Genomic DNA, 26652 nt, shown 5'->3' with positions numbered 1-26652 from the left:
AAAGGTACACTTTACCTTTTAGAAGGGATACCATCTTGGACCTATAAACTTACTTCTGTTGATCATAAGAAAACATAAGAAACGAACCTTTTTCGAAAAAACATTTTCTTTTATTTTATCGAGTTTAACATTCTCAAGTTTGTTAAATATAACTATCGGTTAGTAATTATAACCAAAGGGGTAATTCAAAATATTTACAGTAATAATTTTGTTGTAGATACATGTACTGTTATCACATTGGATACTTAACAGGATCTATTGAACAACAAATGTTTTATCGTGATTCTGAATTAAATTTTGTGGTCACGAGAGAGGAGTTCTTTGCAGAAACGTTGTTTCTCAGTACCTTGGGTTTTGTGTGTATATTGGGGGATACTCTTAGCAAGAACATTTACAATTTAGGAATAGGATCTGCCACTGAAAGTACCTTTTGTAAAATGAAAATGGCCTTGTCCTTTCTTAAAGATGGTAGCGGTACCAACTACATCTCCAGTTTGCTGAGTTCCTGTTTTGGAGATTCAAATTTATAATCACTGTGGGCACATAAAGTATAGGAACAATAGTTCCTCTTTGTAGATAGACTCTTTTGTTGTTTATGTCCGATGATGTCATTTTCAATTTTCGCTCTGAAAGAGTATGTCACCATTTTAACTTTAAGTGAGTAACTTTTTTTTTCATCCCGAGCTTTAATTTGTAAAACAGCATTGACTTCATAGTTTTCTTAATTAATTTCTGAAGGAAAGACTTAATGCCGAAATCTTCTTTTCCTTTCTCAGTCTGACAAGAAATTTATTTACATATTTATTTTTGCTGTAACACTAAACTCACATAATTCAAAAAGATTGAATTAATTTGTTAAATCTGTTACATAATAGAACCAAACTGCTCCAATGTTGTAGATCATACATTGAGAGTAACTATGTGAGCTGACAATTTGACAATTTGGTTATTTGGACATCTAAGATCAAAACAAATTGTTTTTAGTTCTGAAAAATCTGTAACATGTCAAGCTCGTTTCTTCTAACCATAGCATTTCAATCAAAACATTACAAAGGAAGTTTTCTACCATGTCCATCTTTAAAATATGAGGCAAATACTCAAAAGAGATATTGACATGGTTTTACTACAAACCTCTCTTAGTTTTTACTGCAAACCTCTTAGTTTTTCAATCTTTTAGATGGTGTTTAACAATGTACACACCATTTAAAAAAAACCTAATAATGCCGATAGACTGGTTTTTGTTCACAAACAAATAATGAGTCCTCAATTAATCTTGAAAATTCCATGTACCCTATTACTCTGGATTCCTAGCCAAATTGCGTGGAAAATGTCAAACTACCCTGGGTTGAATCTTAGAAGAAAACAAAATTCCCCTCTAGGAATTCCTGCCAATGAGAAACTTTCTGGGACGATAGGTGGCAGCAGACTTACCGGGTAAATCCATTGTTCTCAGAATTATGCGCATGTTCAGAACTACATAAACAATGGAAATTTACACGGTAAGTCTGCTACCACCTAGCGTTGGAAAGTCTTAGTCTGATAATGTAAAAACTAGCACATCGTTTCCAGTGGTGTCACTGAAAGTGAACTACAATGCCAATGATTTATAATTTAAAGAAAGCAATCGCCATTAAATCCAGTTTTACTGTTAAAAAAACAAAAACATTTGTAATGTTTCCCAAGTATCTGAAACTTCATAATTAAGTCACACTCCATCTTAGAACCTGGATTCAAAAACAACAGAACAGTTGCGTTGAACTTAGAAAGTAAAACTTGCACCATAATCTAACGACTCGGTAAAAATCTGATATTCAGATAAACCCGAGCCTTTTTTCTTGAAACATTATTTCTAAATAAATTCTCACTCCAATATAAAGTCACCCTTCTACTGACTAGATTCCTTTTTGTTCATAACATGGTATCGTCTTCATGCTCGACTTAAAGGAGTTGTTGATTTTTTTCTCACTGAAGTGGTGAGCACGGCAAGGGGATCATTATTCGAGATTCCATCTTACGGATCAGAGGAACTGTAAGAAAAATAAGGAAAACAAAATTCTTTATTTTCATGGACTCAAGCTCTGGTGTTTCTGATCAGCAGAGTGTGGGTTCGAATCCCAGTCGTGACACTCGTGTCCTTAAGCAAGACACTTCACCAGGAGTGCTTCGTAAAGTTGGGGAGGTTGTGCTTCTGCTCTACAAGCCAGGCTTCTAATGGATGATAACCAAGCCTACATCCGTAGATTGACTGTAAAGGGGGTTTAAAGGCAGTGGACAGTATTGGTAATTGTCAAAGACTAGCCTTCACAGTTGGTGTATCTCAACATATGCATAAAATAACAATCCTGTGAACATTTCAGTCATCGAAGTTGCGAGATAGTAATGAAAGGAAAAAGCACCATTGTCACACAAAGTTGTTTGCGTTTAGATGGTTGATTTCAAGACCTCAAGTTCTAAATCAAATTCGTAGAATATTACTTCTTTCTCAAAAACTATGGCATTTCAGAGGGAGCCGTTTCTCACAATGTTTTATACCATCAACCTCTCCCCATTACTCGTCACCAAGAAAGTTTTTATGCTAATAATTATTTTGAGTAATTACCAATAGTGTCCACTGCCTTTAAACCCTGTTTCAGCCCCAGGAGTAAGTGGCAACGATCCCTGGACAAAAATTGATTGTACATGTAGCCCACACCTTGAAGTGGCCTTCAGGCCTTGTGTGTCTGGCGACTTGCATAAGTTTAAAAAAAAGTTTAAAAAAATTAGTTGCTTGTTTAAATACTTGCCTGTGTAGGCTACACAGTTGTCCCAACCAGGGTTCTGCCATGCCTTCTCACGGATTTCCTTCCTGGTCTGCAGATCAGGGTAAGCTAAGGATAAAAAGCATAACAAAATGTTTTCCATCATTTGATGAAATTTGACAAAAAAAAGAATCATTAAAAGATTCTTGATGGTTGTTCTGTTTTTATAGAAAGGTTTGCGGTAACACCATGTAATGACTTTCTCTAATGAGTTGGGGTGGTTCTGAAAAGAACCGTTGGTTTCAACTCAACGCTTTCTCCAGAAGACGATCAGAGCATACTGATCGAAACGTCGGGTTGAAACCAACAGTTCTTTTCAGAACCCCCCCAACTCATTAGAGATAGTCAGTTACCGCAAACCTTTCTATATCGTATTTCCACCATGTAAAATTTCAAATCCTGTTCAGTTTTTGATTTTGAGAAGCGGTCTTACAAGAAAAAGTTGTCAAACTTGCAGCGAACTGACTCTTGTAGCTTATCGATCAGTATCAAAGAAGCAGGGCTTAGTTGGTAGAACATCGGCACGCTAAAGCGAAGATCGTTGGTTCGAACCTCGCTCTAGTCAATTTATTTTTGTTCAACCCCAAGTTATTTAAAGTTTATCCAGTCAGTTTCCCTTGAGGTTTAGTACTTGATAAAAGAAGATCTTAGTTGAGAAATAATTTAACCGGCATTTAGGCCAAACAGATGAGGGACACAAAACATGCTTAGAAAAAGTATTAGTGTTTAATAACCCATGAAATAATCAAAACATTTATTTTCGGAAACTGTCTTACTCATTTCTCAAAAACTACAGCACCTCAGAAATTAATATTTTAAGGGAAACTTTCTACTGTCATTATCTTTAAACCGTGTAAGTTTAATACAAATTTGTGAGCGTTTGTGTTTTGTGTCGTACAAAAAGTACCGGAACCCGTTAATATTCATAACCTTACCCCATATGTGATGCACCAAATAGAGATCTCCAACTTGTGTAAAGAGACCGGCTACTGCCTCACTATGCTCTCGTCGATGTTTGATGCCATTTTTCCTGTGAGACAAAAAATATTGTAACATTTATTTAAAACTTGGCAACCAACTAAAAAGCAACGTGAGAGAGATTTTGGCACATACCAATATACAATAATAGGCTCACACACACTTTCAGTCTTCACCCACAAACTGGTATTTTCATACATAATAAGCTGGTCTTAGTCCTGAAATCCTATTGTCCGTCATGCGCATTGCGTAATTTTAAAATTGAAAGCGCTTAGCAAGATACAAAATTTAGGACATAGTACAGATTTAGGAAACCATATGTAATGCTTGGCGTGTACTTTTATTTGTAGGCATTGGCCACAACGCATTATGCACAACACGTAACGGACACAACAATTAAATTAGGCAATGCAATACGCATCTGTGATGGTTTGAATTGTATTTAGTTTACGCTTACCAGTTGTTTGCCCACTCTATCAATGTACCAGGCTGTAACAAAACACAAGAAAACACAAACCGGTTTAACTCTGATCAATTTGTTGTTTTCAGTTTTGTGGCAACAAAAAAACAACTCTCCATAACAATCTTCTCAGTTTTACATTTGTTGTTTTGTATGGCAATTAAAGTTTCCACAAAAGGCAATAATTGTCTTTGATGCCTCCGATGCCTTCGTGAAGCATTAGGCATTTTGATGTCGACAACAGGGCCCAATTTTATAGCTTCGCTTACTGCTGTATTCGGCACTTGCAATCACCATTCTATGCCTACAGGTCAAGGCCCCCTGCTAACCCATAAAATACGCTTGAAGTGCAGAATTTCCTGCTTCCATTAAGCGCCAATTCTTTGCTTACATGTACGTTAAGCAGAGCCATGAAATTGGGGCCTGTTGGTTAAACTATGAGTAATTGTAATTGTTAAGATGGAATTTGATCTTGCTTAACCTACAACAGCTAATGAACTGGGCCCAGTTTCATAAAGCTGTTTTTAAAGCAGAAAATACTGAGCACTTAGCAAATTTCTTTGCTAAGCAAGAAATGAGTGGGGCACCAGTTGAAATAGTGTAAACTCATACATGTCATATGGAATTTTGGCTGGTAACCAGTTTTGCCAAGGAAGATTTTCCTTGCTTAGCAAGGTTTGTATGCTTACTGGCTTTATGAAAGTTGGCCCTGATAGTCATATTAATGCTTACCCTTAGGTGATAGCTCCTGAGTTCGTAGAGATTTCCTGTATCCGTGGGTTGTGGCTTTCCCCAGAAGCTGAACGGGAGAAGGAGGGAGTTACTTCTGTCCATCAACATCTCACCTCGGAGTTTCTTATACTCGTTATATTCCTTAGAAAATTAAAACAAAAACAAAATTAAGCAAACGCAAATTTACTTTTAACTTTTTACTCGTAATTACCATAGTGTCCTGTGCCTAAAGGCCCGGTCCTACTGCAGCGATAACGAGAACGATAATGATAACGACGCAAAGAGAACGCATTCTATTGGTTGAATGAGTGTATGCAAATGCATGGAGCAATTCAACCAATAGAACACGTTCTCTTTGCGTCGTGATCGTTATCGTTATCGCTGCAGTGGGACCAGGCCTTTATAGCCGTAAAGTCTTGATGATTATAAGATGTTAAATTTCTGGATGACCTTACCTTGTCCTCCCATAGTTTTTCTGACATTGTCTTCACACCATGGTAACCAGTATCGTAGAACCAGATGTGAACTATAACAAAGAGATACAAGATAAAGGTTATTTGAAAACGGATTTCCACGATTTGTTATGTTCAAAGGTTAAATGTCCCAATCCTAGGTATGCCTGACCCCATAATGTTAACAATTATATAATAACAACAAGTTCTTATATACATGTAGCACATTTCACAATAACCGTCTCATATGCGCTTTACATTAGTGGCCTGGTCAGTATGAAGGACTTTGGGGTTGTAGGGAGGGACTGGGTGAGGTTGCTTACCTGCTTGATCCTGATGCCCAAAGGCCGTACTCCAGCTGCCAAACAATCTACAAGGAAAGTCTGGATTCTCATGAATTCTCTTCAGACAGTGCTCTCTGGATATCAAGACAAACGCAAAGACAGATAAAGAGTGCATCAACAGATGTATTCACAATGCTAACTAAACTGTGGATAAGGCGCCTTCAGACCATTACCCCTTGGCAGGGCCTGGTACTTTATGGATGGAATGAAGGCGATTGCCTCCTGGTCATTGCCTTGGTGCCCTTGAAATGCTCCATTAAAAGTTTACAATTTCCTCATTAAGTGATAGGATGCCCTTTATCAAGGAGAAAATGCCTTGGTGCCCTTGCCCTTTCAAAGACAAATCATACAGACCTACCATAGTCTGAACATCCTAGAAGAACATGACTATTATAGCCCTTTGTCTTGCCTTCTCCTTTTCCCCACAAATTATGAATTAAATACTTACGATGCTTGAATATAATCTCTCATCCTGTCCGGTTTGATATTATGTACTGCAAAAACACAGAGGAGAGAAAACAAAATTTGACATTTAGAAAAAGTGTAAAAACCTACAACATGCCTACGAGTGCAACACTGCAAGCAAAAACACCGGGGCTGGTGTGATTTTGCACTGTCATTCTGAACATTCATTTTGACCAGGATCCAAAAGACATTTCGATCTTGCTTAGACCATTTCTTATCATAGCTGGGCTGGAATTCACCGAGGCACAGCCTCTGTTGCCCCTGGTCTCTGGCATCGGTGCCCCTTCAAAGAGTTTCAACATGAAGTGCCCTTTGCAACATGAAAATTGCCTTGTCCTCTCAAAGACGCAATTCCAGGTCTTCATTTGAACTGGTCTGGGCATACTCAAGAACATTGATTCTCAAAAAAACAAAAACAAAAACCATTTGAACTGGGATAATAAAGTTCTTATCTTATCTTACCTCTAGCCAATGGGCTAGCTTGGTGGACTATTGATAAGACATTATGCTGTCATAGCAATGCAAAGGTTGTGGGTTTGAATTCCACCCAAGTGATTTGCCTGTGGATTTTTTTCCCCCACAGAACTAAAAAAAGAACTGAATACACATTGATGTAATGGTAAAAACAAAACTACATGAAAAAACATCAACACCTGTTGTTGATTGGATAATTTGGATCGTGAAATTAAGGTAAAAACTGTCATTATCAACAAGGATTGCTTACTCTGCATTTCATATACAACTTCTTTATTTGTGAGCGTTTCTGAGTGTGCTGCTTTAGCTGGCTCGACTTTCTTGACATGGAGTAGGTTTTTCAGCCATCCCTCGTTCTGACTGGAAGAGTACGGTCTGAAGAAAAAAAATATTAAAAAATATACATCATTATTTATTGCAGTGTACAAAATTGGTCGTCACGTAATTTTAAAAAAGAGAACCAACCAAAGCCTTCATTATTCCTAAACTACCGCCTATTTGGCTCAGCTGAGTCTTGAAAGCCAGTCAGTAAACTAATAATAAAAAGGGGAAGGGTGCCTTTGTTTGTCAGTTTGTTAGTTATTTTGGCTGCTCGTCAATTCTCGTTGTGTTGTGTGGTTGTGGTGCTAAGTAAGTTCCACTGGTATTTGTATTGTTGTATTAATGTAGTAGCTCTAAGTCTAACCCACACAGATTCATTCACAATCAAAGCCTCTTAGTCTTATTATCGGTATTATCCCCCAACATGCCCCAAAACTCAAAGAGCGATATAAACAATGGACTCCTGTATTTTTCTCATGTACATGCCACTGCACACACATCACAGAGTTCACTGACACAGATATTGTACGTGTTTGATTTGATGAGAACTATTTGAACAGACTTTGGCTAAAATTCAAAATCATATTTTAGTTATAAAAAATACCGATGCTAACTCATTTAAAGTGACTGAAATATTACTTAACGATGTGTTCTGTAAACAGTACCTTTGCAGAGCCTGTACATGTTTGACAATCCCTGCATTCCGCAGGAAATGTGAAGAGCGAAATAGCAAATGTCGTCCATTCATCGCCATTTTTGCAGAAGTTTTGGCAGAAGAGGTTAGAGCGCCACCAAGTGGTCGATATTCGCCAATCACATTCGTGTTGCTAAGTGATTTTTACAGAAAGGACTTCGTGCAGTTTTGGAGTTTTACTTACGATAAATTTTACTGTATTTTCTTCATTTTCAATTTTGTAGTCAAAGAAATAACTGTCAAAATGACTGTGAGTTTAGAAGAGTACTTCAGGACGACATTTGAGGACAAGCTCCTCGTGTAAGTTTACATTTGCTGAAGTGTTTTTGTCGAAGTAGCCGTCATTTGATTTTGTGCTGTCTTTCAATTCAAGAATTTTCTCATTGATCTTTGAAGAAACTTAGTTGAATAAATGTGACACTAGGCCTATAATTAAAAAAATTAGCACAACTTTTAACACAACAGATCAGTATCAATGCTGCATCTTTGAATTTCTTATAATGTTACTTTGTAGAGAGTATTTGTTGCAAAATTATATTTAATTATTTTTGTTTTTAGTTAGGTAGCCAAGATTTAAGAAGTACAACATTTTTTTTTAAATTTAAATTTGCCAAAAGTTTGAATAAACAATACAATTTATAGTTTAGGACAGCAGTAGTTATGCTTATGAAATGAGTCAACTCGGTCCAAAGTCAACTCGGTCCAAAGTCAACTCGGTCCCAAGTCAACTCGGTCCCAGTCAACTCGGTCCCAAGTCAACTCGGTCCTAAGTCAACTAGGTCTGAGTTGACCGGTACCCGTAGTTATGCCATCAATCTATTCTATAATCTATTGTCAATGTCAACCATATCAGTTGTGTGTGTAAGTGGAGGACAACATTCACTCATGATAAAAATATATGAATTTTTGTGATGATTTAAAAGGTAATTAACAATGATTAACTTCATTATCGTTTTTGTTATCACTGCAGTGTGATTCAGCCTTATAAAATATTTTTTTATAAATTTGAAATCATTGATTTTGATTAAATACAGCTTTAGAAAATACTTTCACAGTGATACAATATTACTCAAAGGGCTACAGATTTTTTGTTTTCTCTCAACAAATCAGGCATTTTTCCCCTGAAACTTAGATTTGATCCTTTTCAAAATTTGTAATGCAGGATTTAACTTTTTTGATTGTTTTTGATTCCCACCATGTTCAGTAAAATGCCGGAGCGTGAAGATGACCACCTGACCCCAGCTACCAGATTACTTGAGAAACGCAGAGAAATGTCAGAGGTTGAACAAGCATTGGCTGCCCAGAAAGAGGTAATTTTAATTCTGTTTAACTAAATATCAACTTTTCCCTCCTTCCCTTCCCAGTCAGTTCACTTTGTTCAACAACAAATTCTGCTGATTTCCCTAAAGTCTTAATCCTGTTGAATTTTGAAGCTATTGCTGTAGCAATGTAATGGACTTCCACACAATTCCACAGCAAACTTCAATTTTGAAGAATGTGTTTGCGAGTTACATAGAAGAAGAGAAAAAGTTCCAACTTCACCAAGTACCACAGCAGATTGTAGATTTTTGAAGAAAGTAGTTTTCATCAGGCCTGGAATTACATGGAGACCAAATAGGCCATGACCTCCGTTGCCCCTGGTCTTGGGCGTTGGTACCCCTTCAAAAGTTTCTTATTGACTTTAAGATTTTCCAATGGAAGCAACCTTTGCCAAATGAAAATGAACTTGCCCTCTCAAAGAGGAATTTGCAGGCCAGGCACAGTTCTATGTACTCGAGAAAAAGATACTGTGTTCATCAAGTCTAGGCCTAATCCACACAGTACAGTATTACAGCCTGTGGCAAATCAAGAAAGACACTTGAGGGCATTGCATGAAAGTTCCACACAGTCGTCCTGTTAAGTTATTGGTGCAACAGAGTATACACTATGGGACTTTAATTATTTCACAGTGGAATGTCGTAAAAGCTTTTAAGAAGCATGAAATCTTAAGACACCGTGTGTACCATTTACACAAAATTAATATTTTGATATCTTTTGAAAAAATCGTAGGAGTTCCAGATGAAGATGGAGAGTCTGCAACAGAGAAGAGAAGAACTTGACAGGAAAGAATACCAGCTGAAAGAATCGCTTCTCAAGTTTGACAAATTCCTCAAGGTCAGATTAATGTTGGTGTTTTACAAATCTATAAATTAGAAGGGGGCTATATCATCATCACCTTCTTATAGGCCCTATTGTGCAGAAACCTCCTCTGAAGTATAGACGATGTGACCTATGTTTACATCAAAACCGCCGTCTGTTGAAAAAACACTGTATACGTCATGTTTCGCCGGGCAAAAAGACACGCAAGATTGCATACACTTTCTAGCTGGCTGCCAAAACACAAAGGTTTTGCCCGGCAGCATGCGCGCGAATCATGTTATGGTTTTTGTGTGACGCCAGGGGTCACATTGTCTATACTCACACATAGATGACAATACTATTTCTAGTCATTGTGAAGCAACTGAGCGATTAGCTTGGCCGGATTCGAAATCACATTCTTGCAGTCTAACCACTTGACCACATACACCCCGCATATTGTGTTTATAATAGTAAACACAGTTAATACATGTATATGTTTTTCTGATGTGTTTCCTTTGAAATTGTATGTTTTATTAATTTTATAAAAATGCTTTTTCCTGTTTCTTTTGTGATGCATTTGAAAACTGTTTTAAATACAGGTTTATTCCATAGTCCACAGATTTAAGATTTCCGTTACTTTCTACATGTACATGTATCATAGGCCATGTAAAGTGTGTTTGAAAACACAAAGAATGACAAGTGTTATGCCTTGCATTGTACAATGTGTATACTGCAAGTTGACTCATTCAAATCTTATTCTACCCCCCCCCCCCCCAATTGATGTATTATATCATACCGGTAATCAATTATTTAATTGTTTTTATTGTTGAATATTTCTCTGTTGTTTGCCACTGTATATTGATTATTACATGTTATGTGATTATTTTTTTTGTAATTGTTTTTCTCTTTCTTTTCTTTGCTCTTACTTAGTGTAAACTTTTAACCCATATTTCCATTCTGATTTGTTTCGAAGTTGATGGCCTCTGTGCATATTCTTCCATTGTCTTTTCTTTTCCCTTTTGTATTGAAACTGGGAAATGCTGCAACCATGTTTGTCATGTCCCCCGTGTGCTATAACAATATGAACACCTCAAACTCATTACACCAAAACGGTGCCAGACCATTTTGCATTCTTGGTTGGTCGAAGGTGACCTCCATGGTTGGAGCAAGCAGGGGTGGATTTCACAAAGAGTTAGGACTAATATTATCTTGAGTTACGACTAGCCTTAAGTTTTTAATTCTAAGAATACAGTAGGCCTAGTCCTAAGTTAGGACTATCTTTGTCATGTTTGTGAAATCAACCCCTGCTACGGGTTTAACACTAACAGTGTAATTAAAACATCAAAGTATTTTTACCTACTGTCGTATATATTTTTTTAATTTTATAATAAACCTAAATTAATTGAATTGAATTCAATTGTTAGTCTCAGGATAGAAACTGTTTTAGGCCTAATCCTATATTATCATTAAATATATATTTTATCGGTGACAATTATTATTATATGGAAGATGATTTTTATTTTTTTAAATTACATTTTGGGGATGTTTTTTTGAAAAATGTCTCCGCAGATTCTTCTATAAAGTTAATTATTTTCAGTTGTTTTTTACAAAAAATGAAGGCCTAAAAAATAATTTTATCACATCAAATAATTTTTACAAGGCAAAATTTAAGTACATTCAGACATTTTACATTAGATTTTATAAGCCAATTTTTGTCTGTTACTGATTTAAAAAGTCCTTATTTTTGACAGGAAAATGATTCCAAGCGTGCCAGGGCTGTCAAGAAAGCATTTGACGAGAGAGAATTGAGAAAGTCTAAAGAGAAAGAAATCTTCAGGTGAGTGGAAAATTAATCACGGGGTTTGAGTTGAAAGGATTTCAGGAAAAGCTTATCAAGTTATCTGAAAAGTAACAGGAAAATGTAGATGTTGTTAAGTCGATTGTCGCCCACTGGTAAAGGATGTCTTTCAATTCCGTTAAACTATTATTAATAGATGTAGCTTCCAGAATGCACTGATTGCCCAAGGTGTGTTGTGGGCGGCCGAGCAGTCAAGCACATCGGACCCCTGGCCATTGCCCTTTGGTCTGGTGCCCTTTCCATTTTTAAAAATAGAGCATCAGGCTTGTGAATACCTTATTACACTGCTTTAGGGAATCAGGATAGTGGATTGTGTACGTGAGAATATAACTTCCCTACACAATGGCTTATAAGCACCAGGGGGTTGTGGCCGAGTGGTTTAGAGCATCGAATTCAAGTTTTGGTTGTAAAGTCATCGGACTTGGGTTCGAGTCCCGGTGTAAAGTCATCGGACTTGGGTTCGAGTCCCGGTCATGACACTTGTGCCCTTGAGCAAGATGCTTTACTATAATTGCTTCTTATCAGCAAGGGGTAAAATGGGTACCTGCGAGGGTAGAGGTTCATATTGTCTTTGAAAAAGCCACTGGAGCGCCATGGCAGCTCAGGGCTGTGCGCTGAGAAAGATTAAAGGAATGTCATTAGCCCAATGACCAGGGCAATTAAATTAGAATGCGCATTGAGACGTTATTGTGAAATGAGCTATATAAGAACTAATCATTATGTATATTACAAACCTTCTCTTTTAATTATTTCCTTCCTTTAGATTACTGGATGAGAAAAAAGACCTCCAGGGGTCAAAGGACAAACTTCTTGGTCGTCTCAACAAACATAAAATCTATCACCGTTACTTGGAGCGAACGCTGGAGGCCGCTGAAGAGTTTCACGAAATCCGAGAGATTATCGCTCGCTATGAGACGTTGGTCGCAACGCATAGTGTAAGTATGAAACTGTTCCCAGTGTTCTCCCCATGCGGAAGTTGGCGTATCTTAATTTACAAAAATAAATTCAGATAAAACACATCGCTCTAGTTTAAACTTCCAATTCACATCAGGTACACAACACCCTTCAACACAATTGAGACACTTCTACTTCTGAAAGCCCACTTGCATCAGGAAGCCTAACATCAATGACTTTAATTTACTTCTTACGTGCGCTTCATTTTGATTGATTGATCTCCAGCTTCATGTATTGAATTCATCTTCATCCCTCTTCCTCCCATCTCCTTTCTTGCCTCCTTTAGGATCTGCTGGATAAGGCTCACAGGACGCAAGATGCAGTGGAGAAAGAAAGAGGAGCTCTGGTGAAGTTCACAGAAGAGAAGAATAATGAGATCTTACATTATAATAACAAGCTTGCACAGTTACAGACGAGGCTGGACAGAGCTCAGAGTGAAGCTGTCAAATGGTATGTAGTTCCTTTGTTTGTTTCTTTGTTTGTTTGTTAGTTTTTGTTTGTTTGTTTGTTGAGATGTCTGGCCACTCCCTAATCTGGCTATGCCATTCATCACAACCCAATAAGTCCTGCAATCTAATGTTTTTTCCAAACATATATTTGTTAAGGATTTACTCAATAACACCTGTGTCCTTGCCCTCCCCACCCCCCCCCCCCCCACTTTGATTGGCCAAGAACCAATCACGTGGCGTGCAACAAAAACGCATATACCATGGCTGTAAAGCGCAGCAGGTAACATGAGTTTTGTTAACTGGAGGACATTACCTTGATTGTTTCCAGTGCTGGTCGATTTCCAGCGCTAATTAGTACGAATCGGCCTCAGGTTCGAGACAATAGTGAAGAATTGTTTCTTATTTGAACAGCAGTTCGTCTGCTTATTAAACTATGCATAATGTTTGAAAATGGCAACAAACTTTGAGAAGAGGAATAATCATGTTACCAAGGTATAACAAAACAATTGTTGCATGCTGTGATTTGGAATCCATGTGTTTTGTTCACCCTCGAGGGGGAAAATGGCACCCTCGGCTTCGCCTCGGTGCCATTTTCCCCCGAGGGTGTACAAAACGCCATGGACCCCGCCACAGTGTGCAACAATTGATTAATGGTTCAATACATTTAATAACCAAGCCCCAGTTCACCGTGGTGTTATTTTCACAGCCTGTATGTATTAATTGTGTTTCCATCACTACACAGGGAGTCCCAATGGACACATATCAAGAACACCGCCGCCAAGAAGACTTTGTTACTAGGAAGAATTAAAATGTGAGTATGACAACAGACATGGGAGACTTTTTACAGACACTTTCCCTGGCTGTGGCTTTGGCTTACCGTCAGCCCCCTTCTTTAAGCTGTATGCATCATGCTAGAAGTGGCTTCAAGATGGTGGGCAAGAGAACAGCCAAGCAGTCAGAGCCAGGGTGTAACAACAGGGTTTGATATTTACTGTCAAGCTTACCCTTGGCCCCACTTGTAGATAGTGTTACTTATTAATTAGTTCATTCATTCATTCATTTATTGGTCACAATGATTTTAAAACAACTTGAAATTCACCAGTCCAGCATTTTTCTGAAGACGAGTAGAGTATACTGTTTGAAACGTTGAGACCGCACCAGCTCTTTTCGGAGCCAACACTCCCACAAAAAAGATTTACAAATGGCTGTTCCCTCAAGTTTACTATTTATTAATATTTGTTTTTCCTATTTATCCACACCATGCAAAGCTTCAACAATACTTAACATGAAATGCTTTGTCTTGCACTGTGCACAATTGTAAATAAACTAAAAAGAAATACATACATTTTTGACCTTTACACAATACATATGTACAGAATAAAGAAACGGTATTCAGCTTTTGTTGGCTAATTGAATTACTGTACTGATAATCAGCTTTTCTAAATTGGATTGCAACCTTCATCATTTTTCAATTAGATTAATTTATTGTGCTGAAGTCGGCCATGACGTTCAATCAGAACTAAGTGGCAATGATTTTCATTCAATAGCAAATGTAATCCCCTTTTAACTTTTTAAAGGGTTTTGATACCTTTTGTAGATCACGTTTTTTTGCCATGACGTGAATCCCTACTCACTGTGAATGAAGATTATGTAATATAATTTACCTTTTGAAGTTTCTGCTTCATTATTCGTCAAGTTTTTGAGAGAAAAGAGGTGAAAATCACTGAGCGATGTTTTTAGGAGAGTCGCGTAATATATATGTTGTACATGCTAAAAAATAAATAAATAAAAAAACCTAAGAGGAAGATTACCGGTAATTTCAAAACATTGTTTTACTCATTTCTCAAAAGCAACAGCTACTCAGCAAGTATTATTTTAAGGGAAGCGTTCTTCCATCATTATCTTGAAACCTATAAGTTTAATGTAAATCTGTGGACATTAGTACCAAACCCTTTAAAGGGAAGGTACACATTTGGTATTTACTCAAAACGAAATTAACTTAAAAACTTACTTGATAAAGAGCATTGGAGAGCTGTTGATAGTATAAAACATTGTGGGAAACGACTCCCTCTAAAGTATTGTACTTTTTGAAAAAGAGGTAATTTCTCACTAAAATAATAAAAGACTTCTAGCTAGAAGTCTTTTATTCCTATCTGAAAGCACACAAATTCGTCCAACAAGGGTGTTTTTTCTTTCATAATTTTCTCGCAACTTCGATAACCAATTGAGCCCAAATTTGCACAGGCTTCTTATTTGATGCTTACGATGGGATACACCAAGTACACCAAGACTGTTCTTTGACAATTACCAAACAAACGAGCAAAATTATTATTTTTCTTTTTTTTTGGTAGGGCAACACACAATCTGTTCCAACTCGTCAATAAACATCTCAAGCAGCAGACAGTCGCTGAAGACACCGCTGATCAGCTGAACAGAGTAAGTAGATATTCTTTTCTGAACTCATCGTGCCTTGTAACTCCAGTCGAGCTGGTCTTTGTTCGGCATGCAACATCTTCTGACTGAATCGAGTACTTACTGCTCCCGGGGAGAGAGATATTTTCGTACTGCTGCCCCTCGTCTTTGGAACAGTCTTCCTCATAACATTCGCTCTATTTCAACCCTCAACTCCCTCATGGTAATTGCCTAAAACCCGTGTCTTGTTTTTCTGTTAATTGTTCCTGTTTTGTTGCGCCTTGAGCACCTACTTGTTAGGTGGATATGTTCCCCTTTTAAGTACTATATTATTGTTATTATTATAAGTTGATAATGTCTTAAATCTTTTGTAAAACTGTTCAGAAGGAAACAGGCACAAATAGCACACAGACCAATTCAGGGCAGCCAGTTTGACTCAGTGGTTTCTGTCCCTGCCTTTCACCTCTATGGACCCCGGTTTGATTCCCAGACCGGAGCCTTGCTGACTGCATTGGTTCTTTCCTTATAGGGGTTTCCTCCAACCTTGTTCCCAGGGGTGATCGATCTCGCCGCGCCATTTTTTTTATATCTTAATATAAGGGATATTACAATTAGTCCTGTGGTTGATCCGTTCTGTGTTGGGTGTTAGTCACGCACACGCTGGATGCATAAACTTGCCTTGGCATTCAGTGTTGCAGGACATAAAACGTGAATACGTACATCTTTATACGCACACGTTTCGGCTTTTTGGAGATGCACGGCGTTTCAACTTTTGCGCGTATATGATAGCCAATCAAATACACGGATCGGAGTTTCCCTCCCAGGGGTTAGAGACGTACGCAGAATAAGCGGGTGATACGGCGTGCTGCCCATGGTAGCGAGGTTGGGTTTCCTCCCCCGTCTAAAACTTAAATTTCTTCATTGTCTTCTCTACAAAAGTTGGTTTGAATTTTCCGTAAGAATGCTTTGCCGACTATATAATTCAGATTCAGATTTAGACTCACCTTAGGTGATCTCATCTTAAAACAGGATTTCTTTTCTCTATTGACCAATCTAGTCTCATGACTATTTGAACAGCTTTGCATACCATCATTATGAGCCTTCCATTTCTAAAATTTAATGAAAATAAGATTACAAGGGCTGTATAAGCGCCCGACCTAAATCGTCTGTCACCATAGCGATTCGTAAGAGGTCAGAAAGAAGAAAATGATTGGCTGATCCTGTTTGAAGATTTTTTTGTTTTATCTTGTCGTTTTCCTCCAAAATGGTGGAGCGTTGACATCAATGCATTTTTGGTCCATTGCAAAGATAGCTTTATCTGATTATTTATTTTAAGTAGAGTCTAAGAGCTTTTTAATGTTGGACCCTGATTCACTAAAGAACAAAATTTTTAATTTAAAGTTTGCAGAAATGCAAAACTTGGTCAAATGATATTTGGCTATCAATCCACCTTCCATGCAAACCAGTGAGTTTTTTCAAAGTCAACAATAGAAAGTTCTCTAGTGGTCGAGATTACATAATCGCTTAGTGTGCCAATGCGCTCGATCAAGCATGTGCGAAAACGATGTGGTGAAATGCAGTATCCCTTTAAATTAAACAGTTTGAAAAACCTTGAGAAAGTCACTCATTAAGTCACGTCACTGTGTCTTTTGTGATTTTGCAAGAGCACTGCTATACAAAGACCTTGGACATAAGTTCATGGCTCTTCTATTATAAGCAACAAATTGCTGCTTAATGTTGTGCTTATCATAAGCGTATTTACCCAGGTTAGTGTGGAGCTTTTGCTCTTGTGCTTGTGCGACATCAAGTTATTCCTGAGCAATCTTTGGTTACACCATGTACACAGCCTAGCAGCTGGTGCAGAAAATGTGCGCTAACTTTGTATGCAGAGGATGGTAGCCTTAATTAAGCATAGAGGTCCGTGGTGAAAACACCTATGAAATTGATGCCCAGTGCAACAGCAAAACTAACATGTGAAAATTTAATTTCAAATGGTGGTCGCTTTTTCAAAATAAAATCCGGAGCGGTTAATGCATTTCCACGTACATGTAGGAAGAATAGTTCTCATAGGAATTCAAAATTTGGGCCATACAAACTGATATCTTTTTAATAACCACATTACTTCAAAGTGAAATGATTCTCAAAGTGATTTTTTATCGAAAGCTGCTTTAAAGGCAGTGGACACTATTGGTAATTACACAAAACAATTATCATGATTATTAGCACAAAACCTTTTTTGGTGACGAGTAGTGGGGAGAGGTTGATGGTATAAGAGTAGTGGGGAGAGGTTGATGGTATTGTGAGAAACGGCTCCCTCTGAAGTGCCATAGTTTTTGGGAAAGAAGTAATTTTCCACGAATTTGATTTTGAGACCTCGGATTTAGAACTTGAGGTCTCAAAATCAACTATCTAAACGCACGCAACTTCATGTGACAAGGGTGTTTTTTCATTCATTATTATCTTGCAACTTCGAAGATCGATTGAGCTCAAATTTTCACAGGTTAGTTATTTTATGCATATGTTGAGATACACCAACTGTGAAGACTAGTCTTTGACAATTACCAATAGTGTCCACTGCCTTTAAGGCTTCTAACTGAAAGTTTGTATTGCCATTAATTTTAAGAGTGATTACCAAACATACACTGTACACCTTCCCTTTAAAGCCATTGGACCCTTTCGGTATAGAAAAAAAAAAAAAAGTTCACAGATTTACAAATAATTTACAGGGTTTACAGAAGGGTAATGGTGAAAGACTTCTCTTTAAATATTAGTCCATGAAATGCTTTACTTTTTGAGAAAACGGTAAAACAATATAAATTCTCGTTAACGAGAATTACGGAGTTGTTGTAAACACATGTCATGACACGGCGAAACGCGCGAAAACAGGAGTGGGTTTTCCCGTTATTTTCTCCCGACTCCGATGTCCGATTGAGCGTAAATTTCCACAGGATTGTTATTTTATATATAAGTTGTGATACACGAAGTGTGGGACTTGGACAATACTGTTTACCGAAAGTGTACAATGGCTTTAAGAAACGGCCTCTGTCTCGGTAACAAAAACATGTACTCGTAGGTTTGTTTGGTCATTAAAAGTAGAGACAAAATTGTTTGTGACTAACAAGACATGTCTGTGATTCCAAGTGCTGTGCTAACTTGTAATCAACTGTGCAAATGGTTTTGTAAATATTAAAAGTTAATAATTGATAGATTTTCCTGCCAAATTGTGAAAAAATCACATTGGCAATAATTTTGAGAGACATAACAAAAGTTTGTTTGGATAATTAATGAGTCTTTGAATACACTTCTGGCAAAAGCAATCACTTTATTATAACAAAATGTTAACAAGGTTAAGGTATTGGTTGGGTGTTTGGGGTTTTTGTTTTTGTCACGAAACGCTAGGATTAATCTTTTCTAGAGTTAGGACGAGTAACTTGTCCTAACTTAGGATTAATCTTAAGGTCTGCATGCTACAGTGCAGGGCTGGGACTCGTCCTTTGTCCTACATGTAAGATTAATCCCAAGTTGGGAAGAGTTTTGTGAAATTGACGGCAGGGATTGTATTTTTTTTGAAAAACTGTTTTCCCTGGTATGAAGTACACTTTGATTCAAGTTGATACATACACGAACCTTAAAAGGGTTTTGATACTTTTGTAGATCAAGTTTTTTGGCAATGACACAAACCCTATTCACTGTGAATGAAATTGTGTTTATTCTGTAGAAGTTTCAGCTGCATTAGACGTTAAGTTTTTGAGAAGAAAAAACTCTCACTGAAATGAAAACTATTTTTTAATGGTCACCCACGGACTGGAATATTTGTTTAAAAAAAAATAATAATAATTTTAAAAAAGGGAGAATAAAGGCGGTGGCATCTAAAGAAGCGAGCTGGGTTCGTAAACATGTTTTTTTTTTTACTTGGTCTAGAAGTGAAAGTGTCAACTCAGCTTTCATCAGCTAAAGAGGTTCTGTTCTTGGTTATTTGACAAGTATTCTCAGACAGTAACTTGTCATTTTGTGGACAACCAATCGTTTCTTTCTCACCTAGCATGCCAGGGTGATAGTCTGATATTCTAAAAGTAGAGATTATAATTTTTTTTTTTTTTTTTGGCAACCTTGGCAAACCATCTATACTATACAGATATACTATACGGTTTGAAAAACGCCTCTTGTTTGACCTACATGGAAGTGTTCCTCCCCTTGCCACCAAAGTGTTTCTTTTACATGCAGTGGGGTGATGTGGCTGAGCAGTCAAATGCTCAGAGCCCAATGTCATAAAGTTATTTAGTAGAAAATACTGCTAAAAAAGTTATTTGCTAAGCAGAGACATTGTTTAAAAAATGCATCTTGTGCGACCAAAGCGACGTGTTGTGGCTGAGTGGTCAAATGCTCAATGTCATAAAGCTGTTTAGCAGAAAACACTGCTTAACAAATTTCTTTGCTTTGCAAACAAATTGTGGAACACCAGTTGAAACCATGGTTGAAACAATATAAACTTTGTGGAATGTTAGCTGGTAACCTGTTTCTGAAATTATACAAAAGAGATTTTACACATGGTGCTACAGCAAAACCTCACCTGTGATCAACTGCCACCATGCAAAGTTTCAAATCAACACTTGAGTTAGTCTGTCACTCACCCAAGTTGAATTGTCAAGTGGCTTTAATAGTGCCTTTAATGTTTTAGTAGCGTACTAATAAGAAAATAACCCATTTGGATGTCAACAATAAGAACCACCTGGGGTGGATTTCACAAAGGTAGTCCTAACTTAGGACTAGTCCTAGGCAATGCTAAGAGATAGGACTGGTCCTAAGTTAGGATGAGTTACTGGTCCTAACTTAGGACTGGTCCTATCTCTTAGCATTGCCTAGGACTAGTCCTAAGTTAGGACTACCTTTATGAAATCCACCCCAGGAGTAATTAATCTGGTGATTTATTTAATGAAGTCAATGAGCTTGCTGAAGTTTGTCAGAAATTCTTCAAAGTGTTATCGTGGCACTGCTGTCGAGATAGTTAGAGGGAGTTGTTAGACATTGACTCATTGAAGTCATGTCAGATAATGTGTTACTGAGGTCGCATAACATCGTCCATGTCCTCTGGAAATCGTATCCTCCCAACATCCTTCTAACTGTTATTGCTGGAATGAATTTTAAGAGCATCATTTGGGTTTCTGCAGTCACTGATAGTTTGATGAAATGTTTCCCTTAAATTTTTAATATCAGAACCACAACTTTGAAAACAATACTTTGGGCAAACTTTTGCACAAGGACAACTTGGCGACAGAGTAGTCAAATTGACTTAACATCAAAAGATAAAGTCAGTATAAGGCAGCATTAGTCGGTTGTCAACAAATGGTCGCTGTGCGAATTTTGCCAAAGAACTGAGTTAACCCAGATGGAGTAACTTTCTTGTTGATTTTCAGTTAAAGCCATTGGACACTTTCGATAAACAGTATTGTCCAAAGGCCCGCACTTCGCGTATCACAACTTTTATATAAAATAATAAACCTGTGAAAATTTAGGCTCAATCGGTCACTGGAGTCGGGAGAAAATAACAAGAAAACCCACCCTTGTTTCCGCACGTTTCGCCGTGTCATGACATGTGTTTAAAATAAATCCGTAATTCTCGATATCGAGAATTGATAATTGTTTTAATGTTTTCTCAAAAAGTAAAGCATTTCATGGAATCATATTTCAAGAGAAGTCTTTCACCATTATCTTCTGTAAACTCTGTAACTTATTTGTAAATCTGTGAATTTTTTTTTTTTTCTGTTCCGAAAGTGTATAATGGCTTTAACTTTCAGTTTGTACTCTTTATTAAGTCATAACCACTGTCGTAAAGTTTTGTTTATTTGATGTATAAAAGGCCGAAATGAATTTCCCATCAGGGACATTATAGTGAATTTAATTGTAAATTGCCTCCGCCCAATTAAAGCAGTCGGTATGTTTCACATCCTGCCCTCCCTAAATTAAACGACATCATTCTGTTATAATAGGGCTCCAGCAGTTTATTTCAACCACAATTCAATTGTGTACACCTTCCTCTTGTTATCCTGCTATCCTTTAGATGTTTTTGCGGATATTCGCTTCCTTTCCGAAAATTACTAAAAGAGATTACTAAAGTAATGATAAAAATTATATACATAGCACTAAAACCCACCTTACAATATGTTCTTGAAAGGCCCTTTACAGATGAAAAGAAAGTACATGTACAAAGAATGTTTGGAAACGGCAAATGTAATTTGGCAAAATGTAGTTACCTGCCGAAGATTTTATTTTCTTAGTGTTGATGCTGTACACAGGAGAATGTATTCATAATTACTTCTAAGGACTGCATTTTTAACACAATAAAGTGTGATAAACAATTATTTTCTGGAAGTCCATATATTCCCGACCTCGAATTCCCATTAGAAACAGGGGGACCAGAGGATAATGGGAGTATGACGCCACCCAAATAATGTTTGAGTTTACAGAAAGTCTGTAAACCGCTAAAATGCATTCTCACTGCAGATCATAAGAGCTCAGTTCAGTCAAAAAGAGATTCATATAAACTTTCCAGGATTGTTCATTTTCCATGCCTGGGACAAAAAGAATTATGTTAATTAAACAAAATCATTGAAAGTAGGCAACACAATGTGAACAAAGAAGATCCTCGAGTGAAGTTTCAAGTTTGGTTTTTATTGATCTTTCAACAGTATAAATAGAGAAATCCAAATTCTATATCAGTAGGAATTCAAATGTGAGCGGTAACTTTTGATGTAAATATAAGCAAGTCATTGTACAAATTGGTAGGCCTGGACTTACACGCAGGCTGCCACACGGAGGCCATGGCCTGCATTGCCCCTGGTCTTCCCTTGGTGCTCGTTCAAAGGTTTCCCATTGGCTGTAAGATTTTCCAATTGAATTGTACCCTTTTTTTTTTAAATGATTTTTGGGGTTAAACAAAGAATTGACTAGAGTGGGATTCGAACCAACGACCTCCGGATTAACGTGCCGGCGCTCTACCAACTGAGCTATCTAGCCCTATATTGGCGGTTTCCCTATTTTGTCAATATCTTTGTTCGGGGGTGCCAGTCAGAAGCCATACAACCGTTAACTGCCGTGTAGCCAGGGATCACACCCAAATTACGATACAACCTGGGAAGCGGCAGCTAGGGGATCACCTTAAGGGGATGCGACTTTTTGTTTCAGATATCAATGAAAGCGCCCTTGTCCTTTCAAAGATGAAAATCCAGATCTAAATATATGTGTCCTTTCTTCCTTTCTTGACAGATTCAGATGTTTATCATGGATTTGACACAGATTACAACAGAGATCAAGAGAGCTGAGACAGTTGTTACAACAACTGCTGCAACCTCAGGCTAGGAAATCTATTTTTTATTTTATTTAAACATCCTTCGAACTTATGTAAATATATAAGTAAGTTATCACAGATTTGATCCTATCATTGCAAACCCTTGAATCTGGTTTTGCAAGAATTTCTGGAGAGTATTAAAGGCAGTGGACAATATTGGTTATTACTCAAAATAATTGTTTGCATACAAACTTACTGTGGTAACCAGCAATGGATTGAGAGCTGTTGATGGCGAAACATTGTGAGAAACCCTCTGAAGTAATGTAATGTCTCACTCAAATAATAAAACACTTCAGCTAAAGCCTTTTATTCGGCATCTGAAATCACACAAAGTAAATGCAACAAGGGTGTTTTGTTCTTTCATTATTCTCTTGCAACTTCGATGACCAATTGAGTAAATTTGCACAGGTTTGTTATTTATGCATTATATGTTGGGATACACCAAGTGAGAATACTGGTTTTTGACGATTACCAAAGGTGTCTAAAGCCTTTAACTTATAAGAAACGTTAGTGCCGGGCAGGGCAAACCTTCGACATTCGACTAGACAAAAGTTCCTGTCTAACATCACGTTCAGATTTTTGTTGTTGTCATACTTGCAGGAAGAAGGTTGCAGTTACATGTTTTTTCTGACTTTAAGTAGGTCACTTAACTTATTGTTAAACTGATTCTCCCGCAGTAAAATTGATAACCTTCAGAGAGTTTTTAGATTCAATGGAGCTGCAGGAAAATACAGACATTTAAAGGCGTACATGATTGGTAGGGCTAAGAAAATAGTCACAGCCAGTGTTCATGTTGTGTGTGATCTGTGATAAACTTTATACCTGAAATAGAAAACCGGTGAAAATTTTGGTTCAATCCCTGTGTGAGTTGGGAGAAAATTTTCAACAAACCATGGCCAATTTAAACATAGGGGTTTCAGATACAGTTTTCTGAAATATTAATTCATTTCAGAGAGAAATATTTTACAGAAAAAATGGCTCTAGTATGAGTTTCATAATCAGTAGCCTCCAAGGATAAATTGAGAACATCAAATAACCACCCAACAAAAATTGTTAACAAACAATGATTTCTAAGGACAGTAAGTCTGTCCTGATATCAAGCCCTAACTAGGCCTACATAAAAACTCTTTTTAATTTGTTTAAAACGCAATGTATTTACGTAAAAAAAACAAAATTGTATTCAAACACACCCACCAAGCTTGATAAAACGTTCTAAAAATTGTTGTGTGGTGCTTTTTGATCAACTTAGATCAACCTTACCATCTTTTGTTAACGTGTTCTCAGTTAGATAGTTCTGGAGCCACTGTTTTCTTAAGTGGGTGTATGTTGAATTCCCCGAATGGTGCAAAGTGTTTTCATCTTTTAACAGCTTCTCTAAACCGTTTCCAAACCATCAGCTCCACACAAGAAAGAGGATTTAGCTTTGAAATGTAAAAGACACCCAAAGGTTCCACTAACTGGACATTGTAATTGTAAGAAAGCGAAAGATTGTGTAAGAATATGGCTCTTTCTCAGTTAGATGGTTCTGGAGCCACTATTTTCTTAAGTGGGTGTCTGTATAATTCCCCAAAGGTAGAAAGTGCTTTCATCTTTTAATAGCTTCTCTAAACCGTTTCCAAACCATCGGTTCCCCACAAGAAAGAGGATTTAGCTCCGTAAATGTAAAAGACACCCAAAGGTTCCTTCTAACTGGACATTGTAAGAAAGAGGAAGATTGTGTGAGAAGATGTCTCTTATCTAAGATGAAGTGGCTGTAGCCTCATCTTGATAAGCCCACTAGAGCATTAACTGCCTTCACTTCTTGACTTAAAGGAACACGTTGCCTTGGATCGGTCGAGATGGTCTTTGAATATCGTTTGTAACCGTTTGTTATAAAATGCATATGATTAGAAAGATATTTTAAAAGTAGAATATAATGATCCACACAAGTATCACTCGAAATTGCGTGTTTTTTTCCGTTTACCTCGTCGACAAACACGTCGGCCGTTTATGGGAGTCAATTTTTTTACTCCCATAAGTGACCGACCGTGTTAGTTCGCAAAGTAAAAGGACAACCATGCAATTTCGAGTGATACTTGTGTGGATCATTATATTCTACTTTTAAAATATTTTTCTAATCATATATGCATTTTATAACAAACGGTTTCAAACGCTTTTCAAAGACCAACTCGACCGATCTAATGCAACGTGTTCCTTTAATGCCATAGGATGTTTGGAAGGTTGATAATTTAACAATTGATACATCTTTATGAAGGAAACCTAATGCAGCATAAATGCTTTGAGAGCCTTTATGAAAGAGCACTTTAGAGATTGGGAATTTATGTGAATGGTATGATCAACCAATTTTAATTTAGCATTTGGAAACTATACATAAGCGTAAATGATATGTATCTGTTATAGAAGCTGTTTTCATAATAAAGATGGTGCAGCTTGTCCATAAGACTTGAATATAGTAGGCCTACGGCAAATATGCGAAATTGTGCCTTTGCCCTTTGGTTATACATTTTGTACAAACATGGAATTTGACACCAAGTCAGAATATGTCTTGGGAAAAATGTTTGACTAAAAATGGCCATTGCATTGTATAGGCCTATCCTTTGGAGAAAAACATTGATCCAACGAGGAATAGCAGCCATTTTGAAAATATTGAAAATTGATTGTTATTCCACCTTATAGTTGTTTTATTAATTTTTGTGATGGCCATTTAAAAAGACAGTGGCTGTTCCATGGTATAATTAAAGGCACGATTCGACCAAATATTCCCTCTATTTGCCCAACCAATAAATTCTATTTCCCAATCAAATCAGACACCACAATATTAAAAAGCTAAAATTGTATGTTGAATTCGTGAAATAATGCTGTGTATATAATGTAAATATTGTAAATTATCTTTGTATGATAATAAAAACAAATTCAAATTGAAGTTATTCAGAAGTGTGTCAACCCATGTTTTTCTTGTCTTTTTTTTGTTGTCGTTGTTGTTTGTACTTGTTTATCTAACCTAAGTTGTTTGTAATCTATTTTATCTATTTCATGTATTTTATTATTATTAATTTTTTTTTTGCCTTTTTTTTGGGGTGTGAATTATGTATACTTCCCCTCTTTGTTTTCATTTTATTTATTTTTATTTTTTATTATTATTTTAAATTATTTAATTAAGTTTCGTATTAATTTATATTTACTACTATTTGTTATCTATTTCATTATTTTCATGCATGAGTTCCAATATGTAATGGAAATATTAGGCACAATTTTATTAAAAAGCCCGATTGACCTATAAACCTACACCCCATACTTCTAGGTCAACCCTTGTACTAAATACAATTGTCCCACTTTTTCCATGGACCGTGATATAATGTCTGTATTTGGCAATTAATCGATTTGTTTATTTAATTATCTCTTCTATTGATTTACTTCATTAGGGATGGTCTTTATTATTCTTTTCTCCCAAGACAGATACACCCCCGAAGACAGTGTTATGATTTGCAGCCACAGACTAATTTCGACCTCGGCTGTATCGCCGAGATCTTACTTTTTTATACGACTGAATACACAGTTATTAAAACAACAAAAGTGATGTTAACCACGATAAAACTTCTAATCGCGTTTCGAGATGCGTTTTCATTTTGTTTGAAAACCTGATATTCAAAATGAAATTAGCAATGAAACAATTCCCTGTTGGTCTGGCTTTGAGAGTCACATCTTGGACTTGCCTCATGGTTGGCGTCTAACAAACCGGTAGTCAGTACGGTCTATTGAATCTCTCTAAACACGAAGAGGTCCCTCTGGTGATCTATA

The 26652-nt window shown here is 37.0% G+C and overlaps 2 protein-coding genes across 2 annotated transcripts; one reads left to right on the top strand and one right to left on the bottom strand.

The window, feature by feature from the left end:
* Positions 1-144: 144 nt before the first annotated feature.
* Positions 145-7788, bottom strand: LOC139938285 (protein NipSnap homolog 1-like). Its single transcript, XM_071933701.1, has 10 exons — positions 7690-7788; positions 6954-7078; positions 6213-6258; positions 5744-5838; positions 5424-5494; positions 4969-5109; positions 4234-4265; positions 3734-3828; positions 2784-2867; positions 145-2027 (listed from the first exon to the last, which is right to left on the bottom strand). The coding sequence occupies exons 1-10, from the start codon at positions 7776-7778 to the stop codon at positions 1963-1965; spliced, it is 843 nt and encodes a 280-aa protein (XP_071789802.1). The 5' UTR covers positions 7779-7788; the 3' UTR covers positions 145-1962.
* A 63-nt stretch (positions 7789-7851) lies between these two features.
* On the top strand, positions 7852-25462 carry LOC139938929 (coiled-coil domain-containing protein 42 homolog). Its single transcript, XM_071934603.1, has 9 exons — positions 7852-8018; positions 8923-9028; positions 9768-9872; positions 11588-11673; positions 12458-12629; positions 12935-13098; positions 13840-13908; positions 15449-15533; positions 22773-25462. Exons 1-9 carry the CDS (start codon positions 7963-7965, stop codon positions 22863-22865), a joined length of 936 nt encoding a protein of 311 aa, XP_071790704.1. The 5' UTR covers positions 7852-7962; the 3' UTR covers positions 22866-25462.
* The last annotated feature ends 1190 nt before the right edge of the window (positions 25463-26652 follow it).

The sequence above is a fragment of the Asterias amurensis genome, chromosome 6 (genome assembly GCF_032118995.1).
Source record: "Asterias amurensis chromosome 6, ASM3211899v1".
NCBI lineage: Eukaryota > Metazoa > Echinodermata > Asteroidea > Forcipulatida > Asteriidae > Asterias > Asterias amurensis.
The sequence above is the reverse complement of the archived record's forward strand: the minus strand, read 5'-3'. Positions and strand labels throughout refer to the sequence as shown.

Excerpts from the sequence above, each read along its gene's own strand:
- LOC139938929 (XM_071934603.1), top strand. The coding sequence starts at position 7,963 with ATGACTGTGAGTTTAGAAGAGTACTTCAGGACGACATTTGAGGACAAG. Across the intron at positions 9,873-11,587 it reads AGTTTGACAAATTCCTCAAG|GAAAATGATTCCAAGCGTGC; the intron begins GTCAGATTAATG and ends TATTTTTGACAG. Across the intron at positions 11,674-12,457 it reads AAAGAGAAAGAAATCTTCAG|ATTACTGGATGAGAAAAAAG; the intron begins GTGAGTGGAAAA and ends TCCTTCCTTTAG.
- LOC139938285 (XM_071933701.1), bottom strand. The coding sequence starts at position 7,778 with ATGGCGATGAATGGACGACATTTGCTATTTCGCTCTTCACATTTCCTG. Across the intron at positions 7,079-7,689 it reads CATGTACAGGCTCTGCAAAG|ACCGTACTCTTCCAGTCAGA; the intron begins GTACTGTTTACA and ends TTTTTTCTTCAG. Across the intron at positions 5,110-5,423 it reads AAAAACTATGGGAGGACAAG|GAATATAACGAGTATAAGAA; the intron begins GTAAGGTCATCC and ends TAATTTTCTAAG.